General features: G+C 40.9%; 1 protein-coding gene across 13 annotated transcripts in view; it reads left to right on the top strand.

The window, feature by feature from the left end:
• The window catches only part of TNRC6B (trinucleotide repeat containing adaptor 6B), a 249751-nt gene that overhangs the window by 173542 nt on the left and 60530 nt on the right, over positions 1-15679 (top strand). For all 13 annotated transcript variants that reach the window (XM_042947896.1, XM_042947891.1, XM_042947883.1 and 10 more), the window contains 2 exons: positions 4485-4572; positions 9485-9506. In XM_042947896.1, coding sequence (XP_042803830.1) covers positions 4485-4572; positions 9485-9506 — 110 coding nt within the window. The remainder of the gene's footprint in view (positions 1-4484; positions 4573-9484; positions 9507-15679) is intronic.

The raw sequence follows: 15679 nt of genomic DNA on the forward strand, positions 1-15679 counted from the left end.
AGTCAGACGCTTAACTGACTGAGCCACCCAGGCACCCCCTTCCCCAGAGATTTCAATGTAATGGGTCTGGGGTGCTACCCTGGTAATGGTTTTGTTGATTTTGGTGGGGGATGGGGGGACAATCTTGAACTTAGAGAAAAGTTGCAAGTATGTTAAAAACAACAACACTTTTCCTGAATCATTTAGGAAAAATTACTATCCCATTGTCCCACCACCTGCATCCCTTTCCCCTATACTTTAGTGTATTTAAATTTTTTTTTTTAACGTCTATTTATTTTTGAGACAGAGAGAGACAGAGCATGAATGGGGGAGGGTCAGAGAGAGGGAGACACAGAATCCGAAACAGGATCCAGGCTCTGAGCTGTCAGCACAGAGCCCGACGCGGGGCTCGAACTCACGGACCGTGAGATCATGACCTGAGCCGAAGTCAGCCGCTTAACCGACTGAGCCACCCAGGTGCCCCTTTAGTGTATTTAAAAAAAAAAAAAAACAAGAACATTCCCCTGTATATAACCACAATAACAACCATCAAAACAAAACAAAACACTGATACATTACTACCATTTAATCTGTAGCCCCTACTCAGGATTTGATACCCCAGTAATGGCCTTTATAGCAAAAGGATCACACTTTGCATTTGGTTATTATGTCTCGTTGGTCTCCTTCCGTTTCCTTGATTCAGTGATCTTGAAACTTTTGAAGATTGCAGAACAATTATTTGGCAAAATGCCTCTCAACTTGAGGTTCCCTGACATTTCATCATGATGATATTCAGGTTGTACATATTTGAAAAGAATATCATAGAAGAAATTCTGTGTTCTCAGAGTATCTAATCATGTAACTCATGATTTCAATTTATTCCATTATGATGATGTTCATGTATTTTACTTGATTAAGGTGATGTCTGCCAGGCTTCTCCTCTGTGTAATTATTCTTTTCTCCTTTTTGATTAATAAGTATTTTTACGGGGAGACACTTTCAAACTATGTGAATATTCCACTCCTTTCACCTTTAACTTATATACTTATTTCTATCTGGATGAACTCATGTTTTCCTGTTGTATACAATGACTTAAGATTTCTTACCGTCATTATCTTTATGCTCATATTGCCCCAGGTTTAGCTTGTAGGAACCCCTTCACATTGGTATCTGCAAGCATTTGACATGCCACATCATTTGTTGAACTTTTCCTTGCTTCTGGGCAACAAGCATTCCTCTTTGATTTTGTACTTTCTTCTAGCCCCAAATTAGCTTTTTTTGAAAAAGAACTCTAGTTCTTTTAGTTAAGAATGGTATTTAGAAGCCAGAGTCTGGGTACTAGTTGTGTTCATTGCTATTTGGGTTGCTTGTTCCCAAGCCCTCTCGGTAATAGAGCTAAGGAGACAGAGAGAGAGAGAGAGAGAGAGAGAGAGAGAGAGAACGCACGCGCGTGTGCTTGCATACATGAAGGAATATACACACATGTGGGCTCACAAAATTATATCCATGTTTATTGTTATGTCTGTCTCTATATATTAAAAACCATGAGTTGATGCCAATAGCTAATTCTGATCCAGGCCCACAGGACTCTTTTGAGACTTTTCCCTTTCCATTTTGGTAACTACCTTTTTCAACAGTGATAAACCTGATTGTCATCATCATTAATATATTTATTTATTGATCAATCCCTCTGTATGTAACCATTACCTTCCCCACGTGGGTACCTGCTTTGCTTTCTTGGGCTCTGGATCAGCATGGGGATATTTTAAAGCTCCCCAAAGATGCTAATGTGCAGCCAAGATCGAGCACAACTGATTTAGAAGAAAGATGAACTTGGGGTGTCTAGATGGTTCAGTCAGTTGAGTGTCCCACTTCGGCTCATGTCATGACCTCGCAGTTCGTGAGTTCAAGCCCCACGTCAAGCCCTGTGCTGACATCTCAGAGCCTGGAGCTTGCTTTAGATTCTGTGTCTCTTTCTCTCTCTGCCCCTCCCCTCCCATGCTCTGTGTCTCTCTCTCTCAAAAATAAACATTTAAAAGGAAGAAGAAAGGTGAACTCTGTACTTTTTGATTCATTATTAAATGAATAGCAGGTTTGTAAGTCAGGTTTGGTTTGGGAAAATAAATTGTTCCTAAGGAAGTGAAATCTAAAGAGAAAACTCAATTCTACCAATATAAGCAGTAAAAGATCAGGGTGAAAGCACAGCCTGTCTCCTGGAAAGCTTTGAAAAATATTTGTTTTGGAAATAAATCTGCTTGTAGTGAACATGAATTTCAGTTCCTTTCTCTGAATTACCTGTTTATAGGAAAAAATACTTGAAAAGGTTAGTTGTTTTTAAGAATGTGTTTCATTAAAGACTTACTTTTTTTTTTTACATTGCATTTTTAAAATAAACTTTGTAGAATAGACCTAGAAATTGCAATTTATTGCTTTTTAGAGCATCGAATATTTAACCAGATTTTTAGACTGTGGTTGCTCTTTTTCTGTAGTCTGTTGCACTGTAATATATAGGCAACCAAGTCACAGTAACTGGGTCATGAGGAACGCCATCTTCTTCCACTTGGAGCCAGAGGAAGCAAGAGGCTCCGGGAGCCAAATACAACAGGATCTGTGGCCAGCCTACCTTAGATGGTCAACATCCATCTTGCCAATTTTCATAAAGCCGTGTTCTTAAAGTAGTGCAGTGCTGTAAGTGGATTTTCACCAAGAGCTTCACCCTGAGAGTGATGTGCACACATTCTGACTCCAGAGAAATCCAGTATTCAACCTAAGGGAATTAAAATAAAATCTCTTCCTTGTTTGTGTTTTTATTTTTATTTTTTTTAATGTTTATTTATTTTTGAGAGAGCGTGAGCAGGGGAGGGGCAGAGAGAGAGGGAAACGAAACAGAGGATCTGAAGCAGGCTCTGCAGCAGCAAGCCCCATGCAGGGCTCGAACTCACGAACCACGAGATCATGACCTGAGCTGAAGTCGGATGCTTAACCGATGGAGCCACGCAGGCGCCCCCTTGGTTATATTTTTAAAGTTTTCATTGAAGTTACCTTCGGAGTGTGAATTGTGCACATTAGGATTTTGTATATTTATGCCAGAGGCACAGAAGGAGAAAGGCCAATATTTGTCAATGTGAACAGAACCACAGAAAGCTCGATACATGGGTAAAACACCTGTTTTGTTGTCGTTGTTGTTTAGTTCTTGTTTTCTATAAATAAAGCATTACTTATCTGTTGACGAGAGCCAACTTCATTGTTGGTCCTCAGTTCCTTTGTACAGGCTGAGTGGTTACATTCCCCAAAAGTGATTTCTTCCAGAACCGTCCCTGTGATTTTTGCCACGTCCGCAAACCATGAGTTTGATGTGTTGGGTCACCTAAAATCACAAGTATCTGTTCAGTATTTGGGGGCACTGGGAACTAGAGCTCTGAGTCTCCTTCCAGCTCTGAAATTCAGGACGCGTGGCATCAGGATTTCCTGCCTTGAGCTCTGAAGTAACAGCAGTAGTTTTGCAATGCATTCTTCCTATTTGATACATAGAGAGTGAAAGTTGGCAGCTTCCTATATGCATTATATTCAAATATATATTAGAATGTTCCATAAGAGAATAAGTATTACTTTCTGAACGTACTTTTCAGATGTGAGGCTTTACATTATATTAATTTCTTAACACTCCAGCACATTTCTTTAACTGGAATCTTTAGTATTACGTATGACTTTTGTTCTAATTGAGGGCAGCAAAACCTGGTTGTCTCAATTCAGGTGTTCAGCAAGATGCAACTGTGAAGTCACTTGGTGAGGAATACATAGGACACATGGTACCTGCCTTAAAAACACAAGTAGAGAACATGTAAAACATACAATATTAATAATGTAGAAGAAAAATACAGAATATAGAACATAGGATTTTATAGTCACCGTTCTGATGATGTCAGGGGAGAATACCTAAATTGTGATAGATATTTGTGTACCATAAGTGAATTTATATATTCTGTATTATTTGTGAAGAATTTTTGCCTTTCATAAAATATATTCCTTTTTCTTTGACATTATTAATGCTGTATTTTATGTGTTTTCTACTTGTACTTTTAAGACCAAGTACTAAGAGTTCTATAAATCTATGGAATCTAGGAATATCTCCAGAACCAACTGGATGTTACCACATTCAAATCCGGGTTTTTGCTGAGTGGAAATACGTGTGTGTGTGTGTGTGTGTGTGTGTGTGTGTGTGTGTGTGTGTGTGTGTTCTTTTAGGAGGATATTGTAAAGCTCGCTTTAATGGACTTCTTTGAAACCAAACTTGAAGCCCTACTTTGCAGAAAAGATAACAAACCAAAATATGGGGATAACTGAATGTGGTGAGTTTTATGCATCCTCTTAGTTTAAGTAAAATACCGTGTTATGCTCAGTCACAGAGATGGCATATTTTGCATACCGTCTATAAGCGTTGAATTTGCTACACAAATAGACTGTGAATATAAATGTTAACCTTCTGTGTGACATTACTTTAACAGAGAGAAGGAGCAAGAAAGGGAAGAACAGTTAATGGAAGACAAGAAAAGGAAGAAAGAGGATAAAAAGAAAAAAGAAGCCACTCAGAAGGTGAGTTTAATGACTTAAGTCTGTCTTTACATCCACCAAGCATCTAGAATAAGTAACTGCCTTGGGTGGGATACCTGACATCTTAAAAATGCTGCTTTGTTCACTTGGAAGTTTTACGATTAGAAAGTGGGAGTTAAAGACGTACATTTGTCACCACAGAATACTCAATAATGCTGCAGCTGATTTAATGAGAACACCAATATACAGTATGAAGAAAGGCAAGTGAGTCCCCGCCACTTAAATTCTTGTCGAATGTCCTTAGTCGTATCACAGTTAATCTCCATTTTCTTAGGTCAGCTTATAAACTAGCTTTTCAAGTGTCTCTGTAGTTCACCCCAATGTTCTCCTTTTGGTTCCTGTCCAGCATGGTCATCTGTACAAGACCACCTTCTGATAATTCCATAAAGAAACCTCCCTCACGGGCCAGTGGGCCTGCTTAAAGCTTTGGGGGAGATGGTATTGTGTGGCTCTGAGGAGCTTGCTTAGGGAAGGAGAGAGGCTAAAAGGAAAAGACCTACATCTCACTGCTGCCAACTGACAGGTCTTAGTTGACATGCTTGACCCAGGGTGCTGTCCTCTGCTTCAGTGTCTGTCCTGCAGGCCCCGCCCTTGTCTAATCTTATTTCCCCCACCTTCCCATTCTTTAGCATTGCCTGACTTGGGCTCTGGTTCGGCAGGCCTGCTTTTGTGCCATTTTTTTTTTTTTAACGTTTATTTATTATTAAAAAAGAGAGACAGAGACAGAGCGTGAGCAGGGCAGGGGCAGAGAGAGGAGGAGACACAGAATCCGAAGCAGGCTCCAGGCTCTGAGCTGTCAGCACAGAGCCTGATGCGGGGCTCGAACTCACAGACCACAAGATCATGACCTGTGTTGAAGTCGGACACTCAATCGACTGAGCCACCCAGGTGACTTTTGTGCCATTTTTGGAGGTAAAGTGATTTGCCTCCAGTTCTTGTTACCACTACACAGAACACTTGGGAAGCAGGACATTGCTGTGGGGCAGGTTCGAGGGTCCTGCTACAGTGGCAGGTTATTGAAGCTCAGTTTAGGGAGGTAGAAACCGTTACAGGGTTCAGAGGGAACTCTAGATTTAGAACAGACTCAAGGCAGACAGTTGGACACAAACCGATGTAGGCTTTAAAGGACACCAGAAGTTTTCCCAGCATTCTGGGCTATAGCGTATATTCCCATAATTCAGTTTTCTGAACTTTTGAACTAGATCATTTATAAGTCCCAGCCTAAAGAAATCATACTGGAAATATTTTCTGAATTGAATTGCATGTGACCCTGCCACATTAAACATACAGACTGTAATTTTATCTTTCCTTCATGACTTAATTATAAGTAATACTCGTTATTGTTTGGTGTTATAATAGACTGCTGTGTGCACTCTTTAAAGTCTTGTCTTTAATTGTGCTTCTGTTTCTATTCATAGTGGTGTGCTCACCATCTCACCCTCATGCTCTCAGGGTACCTACTTCTAATGTGTTGCTTCTAATCTGAGCTTGTTAGAATTGTCTACAATGTCAGTAAAGAGTCTGAATAAAGACGCCAGAGGACAACCCAGAGGCCTTTTTCAAACTTACTTCCCTTTAAGGACACAGCCCCATTTCACATTTCGAGGTTGCGATAAGCAGGTCCACCAGCTATATAGGGTGTTACCAGAATGGTAGAGAGTGAACCTCAGCAAAGGCTTTCTTTCCTCTAGGGCATTTACATTTCGTCAACTAAGTTAGTATAAGAATTGGGTTTTACAGTCCGTATGAATGTATGATTCATAGGCTGGACCTTGGTAAACTTGAGTGAAGGCTGGTAACAAGAAGATACCAAATGGAGGGATTATTTCAGGCACTAGACAGTCTATATTCTTCACTTAGGTAACAGTGTTTCTCAACTGGAAAATATCAGTATCTGGGAGTGATTTATAATATATGCATCTGTAAACTTTTGCTGTGGATCCCACTAGTAGAAAAATGATTTGAAATACAAGATGGTGTGGGTTTACTCAAGAGCAAATTGGGATTGGGGGCACCTGGGTGGCTCAGTCGGTTAAGCGTCTGACTATTGGTTTCAGCTCAGGTCATGATCTCACGGTTTGTGAGTTCAAGTCCTGATCAGCACAGAGTCTGCTTGGGATTCTCTCTCCCTCTGCCCCTCTCCACTCTGTCTCTGTCTCTTTCTCTCTCTCAAAAATAAATAAACATTAAAAAGTAAAAAATAAAAATGTAATGTTTATTTATTTTTAGGAGAGGGAGAGAGTAGGGGAGGGGCAGAGGGAGAGGGTAACAGAGGATCTGTAGTGGTCTCTGCACTCACAACACAGAGCCCGACGCAGGGCTCTAACTCACAGACCGCTAGATCGTGACCTGAGCTGAAGTCAGATGTTTAACCAACTGAACCACCCAAGTGCCCCTAAAAATATACAGCTGGACAATCTCCCTCTGTACTTACATCTGCATTAAGAACTGGTTCAGAAGTTGTGGCAAAGAGGAAAATCACCATAACTAAAATTTCAATTGGTTAGTTGTGAACAATGAAAATCCAATCATTTTTGTTCAGAAATGTTCTAGATTGGCTGTCACAAGATCCAGGCCAACATGTGGCCTTGGATATTGTTTTATCAGACTGAACCGTCGTGTAATTTCAGAGTTAAGTTCTGATTTAGCAGTTTTAAGGAAGAGTACAAAGCTTACCATGTGATTGTCTTCGTGGTTTCCAACCTTATTGTAGAGACAGCGCCTCAACTAGGAGGCATAAAATGTGCTATGATGCAAAGAGTTGTAGAGAATGTGCCAGAGGTTCTATTACACGGTCATTCATTTATTCAATCAGCACCATTTGTGGTGCTTCCACATCCTTCTCGCTGCTTACCCTCGTGCTTTATAATCTCTTCCTGTCTGCTTCCCTGTTTGACTGACTGACTCTAAGTGTCGCAAGGTTTTATTCCCTATTTGTATTTCCAGGAAGTAGGGCAGTCTGTGCCTGGTACATGAGAGTGACTCAAAAAAATATTTGTTTAATAAATCAATGGTCAAGAATGAGTGCTGGCAATGTAATTGTCTTGAAGAATTGACTTTTATTTTAAGTTAAATTATTTCCACACAGACATTAAACTTGAGCTTTTCTCATGAGCAGTTTGCTCTTTCTAGAGCCATCACTGAGTAAACTGTGTTTGATTTTCATTCATGAGAAAGGTGTCAAGGAAGGATTCCATTCACATTCATTAAGCTGACGCTGCAAAAGAATCATTGTTTAGTGTTGGCAGAACACATGCTTTGATCATCCAGCCTTTCACCGTCTGGAGGACAGCTCTTTTAACAGAAACCACATTGTAAGACACATTTGACATTATTTGGGTTTGTCACTTACAGCTGGGGAAAGCATTGACTTCCTGTATAACTTGATCTTCAAAATGGCATTCTAAGAAATATTTATAATGTTATAAAATTTAAACTGCGTTAAGGAATTGATTGGTATGTGGAGCCAAGTCAGTTCATTCTTGGTTAAATGGAGTTTTAGAAGAATTGCACAGTAGACTTGAGCTCTGTAATAATTAGTACAAGGAAACACATTTTAAGGTGCTTATCTACTACAAATTCACTACAGTAGAATTAGCTTGGCTTTTAGCGCAAGAATGTAAGGAATGCTCCAGGAGGTCATACAACCAGATCATTTAACTCAGTCTGGCAATGGTGTGATGCAATCCACTATGAAGTGGGCTGGTTAGCTACAGGACGTACCCTCCAAAGATGGACAAGTTTTCATGAGCACCCAGAAGAGTAACTTGGCATGCCTACCAACCACAAATAATCAAACATCTTCTTTTCTATTACAAAGTCAGAGAACCATTAAAAGATTAACATTTGGGAAAAGGGAGTCAAAATCATGCATGATCTCAATCACGATGATGGTGATGGTGGTGGTGGTAATTATAAGCCCTATTAGAATTCTGGCGCATTTCCTTTTGGATGTTTTTCTTACGCATGACCTTTTGTGGTTTTGTTTTAATATTATAGGGCATGTATAATTAGGTGCCCTCCTTTACTTTCCTCTCTTACTAGCAGAAGCAGTTTTCCGTGTGGTTCCTAATCATCATTTCCAAACTCTCTAAAAACCCATTTTTCTATTCAGCCTCTCCAATCTTTTAGGTCAATCACTTCCATAGAGGTGTTAGTTACTGTGTAAAGAAATACTTTCAACAAAGCAATCTTTATTTGTCCAAAATTTACATATTTCATCCATTGCTGTATATCATACTTTTTCCATGAACTTTGATTAAAAATAACAAACATTTATGAGCATTGGCATAGGATATCCAGTTTAATCCTTATAATAACCCTTTGTATGGAGATACTATTATTATCTCCATTCAACAGATAAATAGAAAACAGATCACACAGCCAGGAAGTGGCATGGCTTGGTTTTAAATCCTGCCTTCCTGCCGTGGCCTCTGGTACGTCTGATGATGGGCCCTTGAACTTTTGCTTTCTAGATTTGAGATCAAGTGTTTGAGTCCATACTCCTAGGGTAACCTTTTTGTCTCTGTGGCTAATTTCGTTTCTAGGCTACATCCATTTGCTTTCTAGTCAGATCATCAAAATGACAAACAGCATTCCTGGTACAGATACTTCATCATTTAATGAGAGTGGAATGCTTCTGGTTTTAATTTTTAGTGTCCTTCATAATTATGGTCATGTAAGTTATAACTGGACATATGGCCGTTGTCTTTATAAAAGGATGCCCGAACTGACTCTGAGTATGTTTTTTTGTTTGTCTTTTTTTTTCTGGATTTGAACTATGCCTGTGTGTCTGACAGCTTGAATTACTTGAGTTATCAGAATTAAAGTAGTCTTATAATATCAAACTAGAAAATAAATCTCATTCACTTATGTCTGTTCATTTATTTTTCAGGTCACGGAACAAAAAACCAAAGGTAAGATTGTTTTTTTTTTTTCCTTTTGAAGTTGTTGGAACCTTCTGTGTTTAGATTTTACATTCTTGCCAACTCAGCCTCCAATCCACTCAATTAGTGAGAGTGGGTGCAGAGTAATTAAATTGGTTGTTTGCGGCCACTGAAGAGCAGTAATGATAAATTAAAAGTACTTGTAGTAGTGTTTCTGGTTGGCCTTAATTTTTTTAGGAGGCAAAAAAGATTAATACCTTGTTTGGAAAGTATATGGGTCATGATTTTGAACTGAACCTTTTCAAGTAAGACACTAGCCCCTAATTTACAGATACACATTGCAGAGGATTTTTAATCATCTTGATCCATGACATGCATTGAGCCTAAAAGGGAGTGTTATGTCTAGGATAGTCACATGGTCTTCTGAGCTAGAGCCTGGAATACGCTTTTTTTTTTTTAAATAATGCATTTTAACTCTGTTGCAAAATAGTGACTGATGTATTATAAACAGAAGCAGATAGATAGATGTTCCTCACATCATCCTCAACCTAATGGTCTCTGTGTTTTCAGATCTCTCTTTCTAATGTTAATTTTGATTAATGCAGTCTTGTCTGGTGCTGGCCACGCTTTTGGTCGGTTCCCTTTCAGGATGGTAGAATTGAGACCAATGTTCTAGCTCCTATCCTTGCCCACTTAAATGTGTGGTTCTCAACTAGGGTACTTATTAAAATCTTTTGCATAGACTCGTCAAAGTACACAAGCATGGACCTCCTCCCAGATCTTCATGGTCTCAGGCCACAGCCCTGGCAGATGTATTTTGAGAAGCTCTACAGGTGCCCCCAGGACATGTCCCAGGTTGAAAACCACTACCCCAGATGAAGGGAATCACATAGGACTGTGATAACTCAGAGCAAGGTCAGGATGATGGATCAGCCAAGATGTGATGGGAGGCCTTCTAATGATTGGTTTCTTCATTGTTTTATTTTCTATTATTGGACCACCAGGCCAAAGCCTGTCACACAGTGATGGAGAACTAATAAAGACCGTGCTAGTTTGTAAGGAAACTTAGTTCTGGGAAACAAATTCTCAGATGTCTAGACATTAATGTATTTCTAACCAAAAGGCACTTTCAGGGAGAATGTAGTCTAGGACCTTGTAGTGATTTAGAAAATAAACCGATAAACATTATTAGTTACGATTATCTTAATTACTTAGAACAGTGTTCTTCCCTTGTATTTTCAGGCAGTACCAACCCAGAAGTGGGCTTTATTTGGAAGTGTGTTTATAAGTTACTTGTTTGAAATCCAAGTTATACTTTACCATAAAAATAGAGTTCTTGATAGTGGTATAGTGTCCATATTTTCTAAACCAACATACTGTCTAGGAAAGGATTTGGGCACATAGTATTTATATTAATAGGCCTTTTTGATGATTTATGGGGACAACAGATGAGAAAATTAGCATTTTCCTGGAAATTCCAGGCTCTGTGGTTGTTGGAACATGGGGGTTTGGTTCCTGGGCCTGGCCACAACTCTTAATGTTCATGAAGCCACGTCCCAGCTAAGCTGTGGAAGCAAGTTGCCCTGTATGGTACGTGGTGTTTCTGTTGGAAAATCGAAAATCCATTAAGGCATTCTTTCTCAGCTTTTTTTTCTCTAGGTCTATTCTTAGAAATGCATTCCTCTTCCGGAACTCTACCAAAATCTTAAAAATCAAACTTTCTTTTCTACTTACTACTGAATTTTCTTTCCAGTTAGGATCTTTCTCATACCTACCATAAAATCGAATACAGCCTCACAGTTTCCATACTCTCCCCACCCACACCCCCATGAAAAAAATAAAGTAGAATAATCCTAAAGAAAGATGAGCACCTGTTTCAGGTCTCCTAAGGAATGTAGTCAGTAGAACCACGGAGAAAACAGAGTAAAAATAAAAATGATCTCTGGAGTATATTAGACCGTAAGTAGAAGGAGAGGGAAAATGCAGATTTTGGAGAGACTAGAACAGGATTTCAAGTGGAGGTTATATGAAGACACGGCCTAGCACTGGGCCTGACCTTTCTGATTTTTTACCCCACTTCAACCACATCTTTATGTTTGTTCCAAGAGCCTGTCTGCACTCTAAATTCCCTTCTTCACTTCCCTCAGCGGATGTTTCTGGGTCCTTTTCCTCTTCCCAAAGATGACGCCTTCCTCAGGCAGTCTCCCCGTAACTCTGCATCTGCCCCTCTTTCCCCAGTAGACCCTGTAAGAAAAACGGCTGTGTTGGTGCCAAGTCTCTGTTTGTACAGAGGGCTGAGATCAGATTTGTCCGTATTTCAGAGAAAAAGTAGATTCCTTATACGTTCTGTCTTTACCTTCCAGTATTTAAAAAAACAAAAACACAGAATTCTGGAGAATAGGGTGGGATTTCAAGTGGAGGTTCTGTGAAGACATGTGGACCTACTGGCCTGCAAACAGTACACAGCACTTAAGGTAGAGGCTTCGTTGGATGTTGGAGTTCGAATTGCAAGAGTCAGGGCGCCTGGGTGGCTCAGTCAGTTAAGCGTCTGACTCTTGATTTTGGCTCAGGTCATGATCTCACGGTTCATGAGATCGAGCCCCGCGTTGGGCTCTGCACCGACAGCACAGAGCCTGCTTGGGATTCTCTCTCTCTCTGCTCCTCCCCCACTTGTGTGTGCACATGCACACATTCCCTGCCTCAAAATAAGTAAACGTTTAAAAAATAATTTAAAAAATTAAAAAGTTAAAAAAGGATCTCAAGAGGCTGCTTGATGTAACAGACCAGGTATAACAGGGATGAAGGTAAGATTAGGGTAGGCTGTACACTGGAGGGGTCTGGACATAGCAATTTTGCCTCGTGAAAAAGCTGTTAGGGTCATGGTTGGCTTAATGGTGCAGTTATCGGTATGAAATGACTGATTTATAAAAATTAAGCTGACCTTAAGTGGCATTAGTAGGAGTACAGCATCTAGGAAGGGATCTGCAGTTCTGTAATGGGCACCACACCGTGGAAAGAAAGAGATCGACTTCTGTGGAGCCTGTGCGGTTTGGGCCAGATTGGTCAATGAATTTGAACCTGTGTCATGTTTGCAAGGGTTAAACGTGTAGGAATGTCTACCCCCAGGGGAAGTGTTCCTACCTGAGGAAGCTCAGGGAGTGGTCTTCAAAGCTTTGAAGGGCTCTGGTGCCTGACGCTTAGCAGTCTCTTGGTAAATGTCTGTCGGATGTTTTGTTCAGTGACACCTATTCTGCTACCGAAAGTACTGATGGTGAGAGTCAAAGCAACAGGGAAAAGCCTCCAGCCCGATAGAAGTTGAGATTTTTTAGGTATTATCATCCGCAGCAGCAATTCCGTGACCTTTACCCCACTGGGGCACAGCTGAGGGGCAGCACCTTCCCATCGGCATACCTGGTACATTGGCCACGACTCTGTCTTCTGAGTCTACCCCAGAAGGCATATTTAGGAGTGGCTGGTGGTGGTTGGGATAACCTTGAGTCTACTCTAACTTATTAAGATCTGAGGTGGGTTTTTCCTTCCAAGTAAATAATTTACAAACGAAAGTACTCGCAGTATCCCTCACACCTTGCAGAAACACCTCTGTATTCTTTAACACTGAGGTGGGCGCCATTTGTTCAGAGATGCTTCTGGCTGCCACTTGAAAGTGAATGAATGTGAGGTATAAGGCGTGTGGTTCAGATAGATGGCCACAGAATAGTCCAGATGAGAGGTAATGAGGGCTTGAACCTGGTTAGGAGCGGTGGTGATAGGAGGAAGGAAGGCATTGGAGAGATGTTTCGGTTCAGTGCAGTGTAATGATGATCAGATAATGACGACTTTTAGGTTTCTGATGCGAGGAGCTGGTTGGGTGATGACTCTGTTTCTCGAACTAGGAGATAAATGGGGAGAGCTGGGGAACAAGTTTGAGAGTAAGGAGAAAAAGGGTGAAAGAGCGATCTGAGTTGGAGGTAGTGATTTGGGAAACACTTGGGCAGACATGATAAAGTCTGAGCGTGGGGGAATTTGTACTCAAGTAACTTAAATGTGGGAAGAGTGTAGGCCCCACCTTCATGTTCAGATTTTTTAAAAAGACACAACTAGGGGCGCCTGGGTGGCACAGTTGGTTGAGCGTCCAACTTTCGCTCGGGTCATGATATCACAGTTTGTGTGTTCGAGCCCCGCGTCAGGCGCTCTGCTGACAGCTTGGAGCCTAGAGCCTGCTTCAGATTCTGTGTCTCCCTTTCTCTGCCCCTCCCCTGCTTGCACTCTGTCTCTCTCTCTCAAAAATAAATAAACCTTAAAAAAATAAAAGATACAACTCATAACCAAATTCAGGTGCCATCTTACAACTCTTATTAGGAGGTGGCCAGCTATCACCCTCCAAGCAAATCTGACTCTCCTCCTGTTTTTGTATTGCCCATGAGCTAGGAATTTTTTTTACGTTTTTTCAATGGTTAGGAAAATTATAAAAGAATGATATTTTGTGACAGTGAGAGTGGTATGGAATTTATATTTTAGTGTGATTAGTACAGTTGTATGGAGCACAGCCACACTCTGTCGTTTGCGCATGGTCTGTGGCTGCTTTTGCCTATACTCACAGTAGAGTCGTCACAACCAAGACTGTATGGCCAGCAAAACCTAAAATATTTACTGTCTGGCCCGTTACGGAAAAAGTCTTCTGAGCCCTGACCAAGAGTGTAAGAACCCACAAAGGAAGAGAGAAAGGAGGAGCTGAAGAGCTGGCTGGAGTGGGTCTCAGCAGCTCTCACAAAAGCAGAGGGAGGATATGGCCAGTAGTGTCCGAAGTTGCAGAAAAGTCAAGAGAAGGTCCAACAAGTGTCCGTTAGACTGACAATGAAGATCACTAGTTGTTGAATGAGAAGAGTTCCCAGGGAGATGTTCAGGGCAAAAGCCAATGTGCATGGAGTCTGAGGAGTGAGTACAAGGTAAAGAAATGGAGGCAGTGCTCAGAGACGACTGAGAACCCCTCAGTGCACAGCAGCCACGGTCTGTGTGTCCTCAGTCTGAGATTCTTGTTGTGTTGCATTGTAACTAATGATTATTTACCAAGAAATTTTCAGTTGAAAATAATGTCTTTTCTAGGGCTTGTATGTGTTTTAACTGCTACCTTTAATAAAACATTTCTAGGGGTGCCTGGGTGGCTCTGTTGGTTGAGTGTTCGACTTTTGATTTCAGCTCAGGTAACGATCCCAGGGTCGTGGGATCAGCCCTGCACAGGGCTCCATGCTTCAGCATGGAGCCTGCTTGAGATTCTCTCCACTCCCCACCCCACCCCCCCGCCCCTCTCCCCTGCTTGCGCGTGTGTGCGTGTATGCACGCGTTCTCTCTCTTTCTAGAACAAAAAAGTTCTCATCACAAGAAAAAAAAAACATTCCTAGAAGGGTTTTTTTTAGTGTTTGTACTATCAAGATATTTAAAGGTAGTAGTTCTTATTGGTCCTGCTTGTTTCAGATTTTTCTTAATGCCTTTATCTGAAAAGAGTAGCATTTTATTGAAGTTTTTTCAGAAATAGAGGCAATTTAGAAGTTCAGACTGTAAGATGAGAATAATGGCGACAGGGAAAGGGAAAAAGATTCAGTCATAAGAGCAAATAAACGGTTTTTGGAAGTCAGTGAATGGAAATTAGAAAATAAGATACGCAGCATTTTTCACAATGTCTTTGTTTCCCTTTGCTACAGAGATCATGTTTAAGCCACTGACCTTTTCTCTGGGAGATAAGAAATTATGCCCTTATTTTGAGCAGCTTATCTTTCAACCAATTTGCACTACAACCTACAAATCAGTAAGGTTCTGAAGAAAAACAAGAGGGACTGAAAAGTGATTCCCACTCCATTATAATTTCCATCTCCTCTGTTAGCATCTGACATCCTGGAGCATGCTGTAATGCACACACTAACTCTGGGAGGTCCTAAGTTTGGACTTTGGGAAGCAGGTTGGATTGGGCCTCCTGCCTAATAGCTGCATTGCTCTCCAGTCTAGAGTTCTGATTGGCCTTTAAATGCTTCAAATTCTTGAAATCACAGAAAGGTGTAAGAAAGCAATTGAGTAAGAATTCATTCAAGTTCTGGGGCACGTGGGTGGCTCAGTCCATTGAGCACCTGACTTTGGCTCAGATCATGATCTTGTGGTTGGTGAGTTCAAGCCCCCATCGGGCTCACTACCCTCCTCAGATCCTCTGCCCC

The sequence above is a fragment of the Panthera leo genome, chromosome B4 (genome assembly GCF_018350215.1).
Source record: "Panthera leo isolate Ple1 chromosome B4, P.leo_Ple1_pat1.1, whole genome shotgun sequence".
Lineage (NCBI taxonomy): Eukaryota > Metazoa > Chordata > Mammalia > Carnivora > Felidae > Panthera > Panthera leo.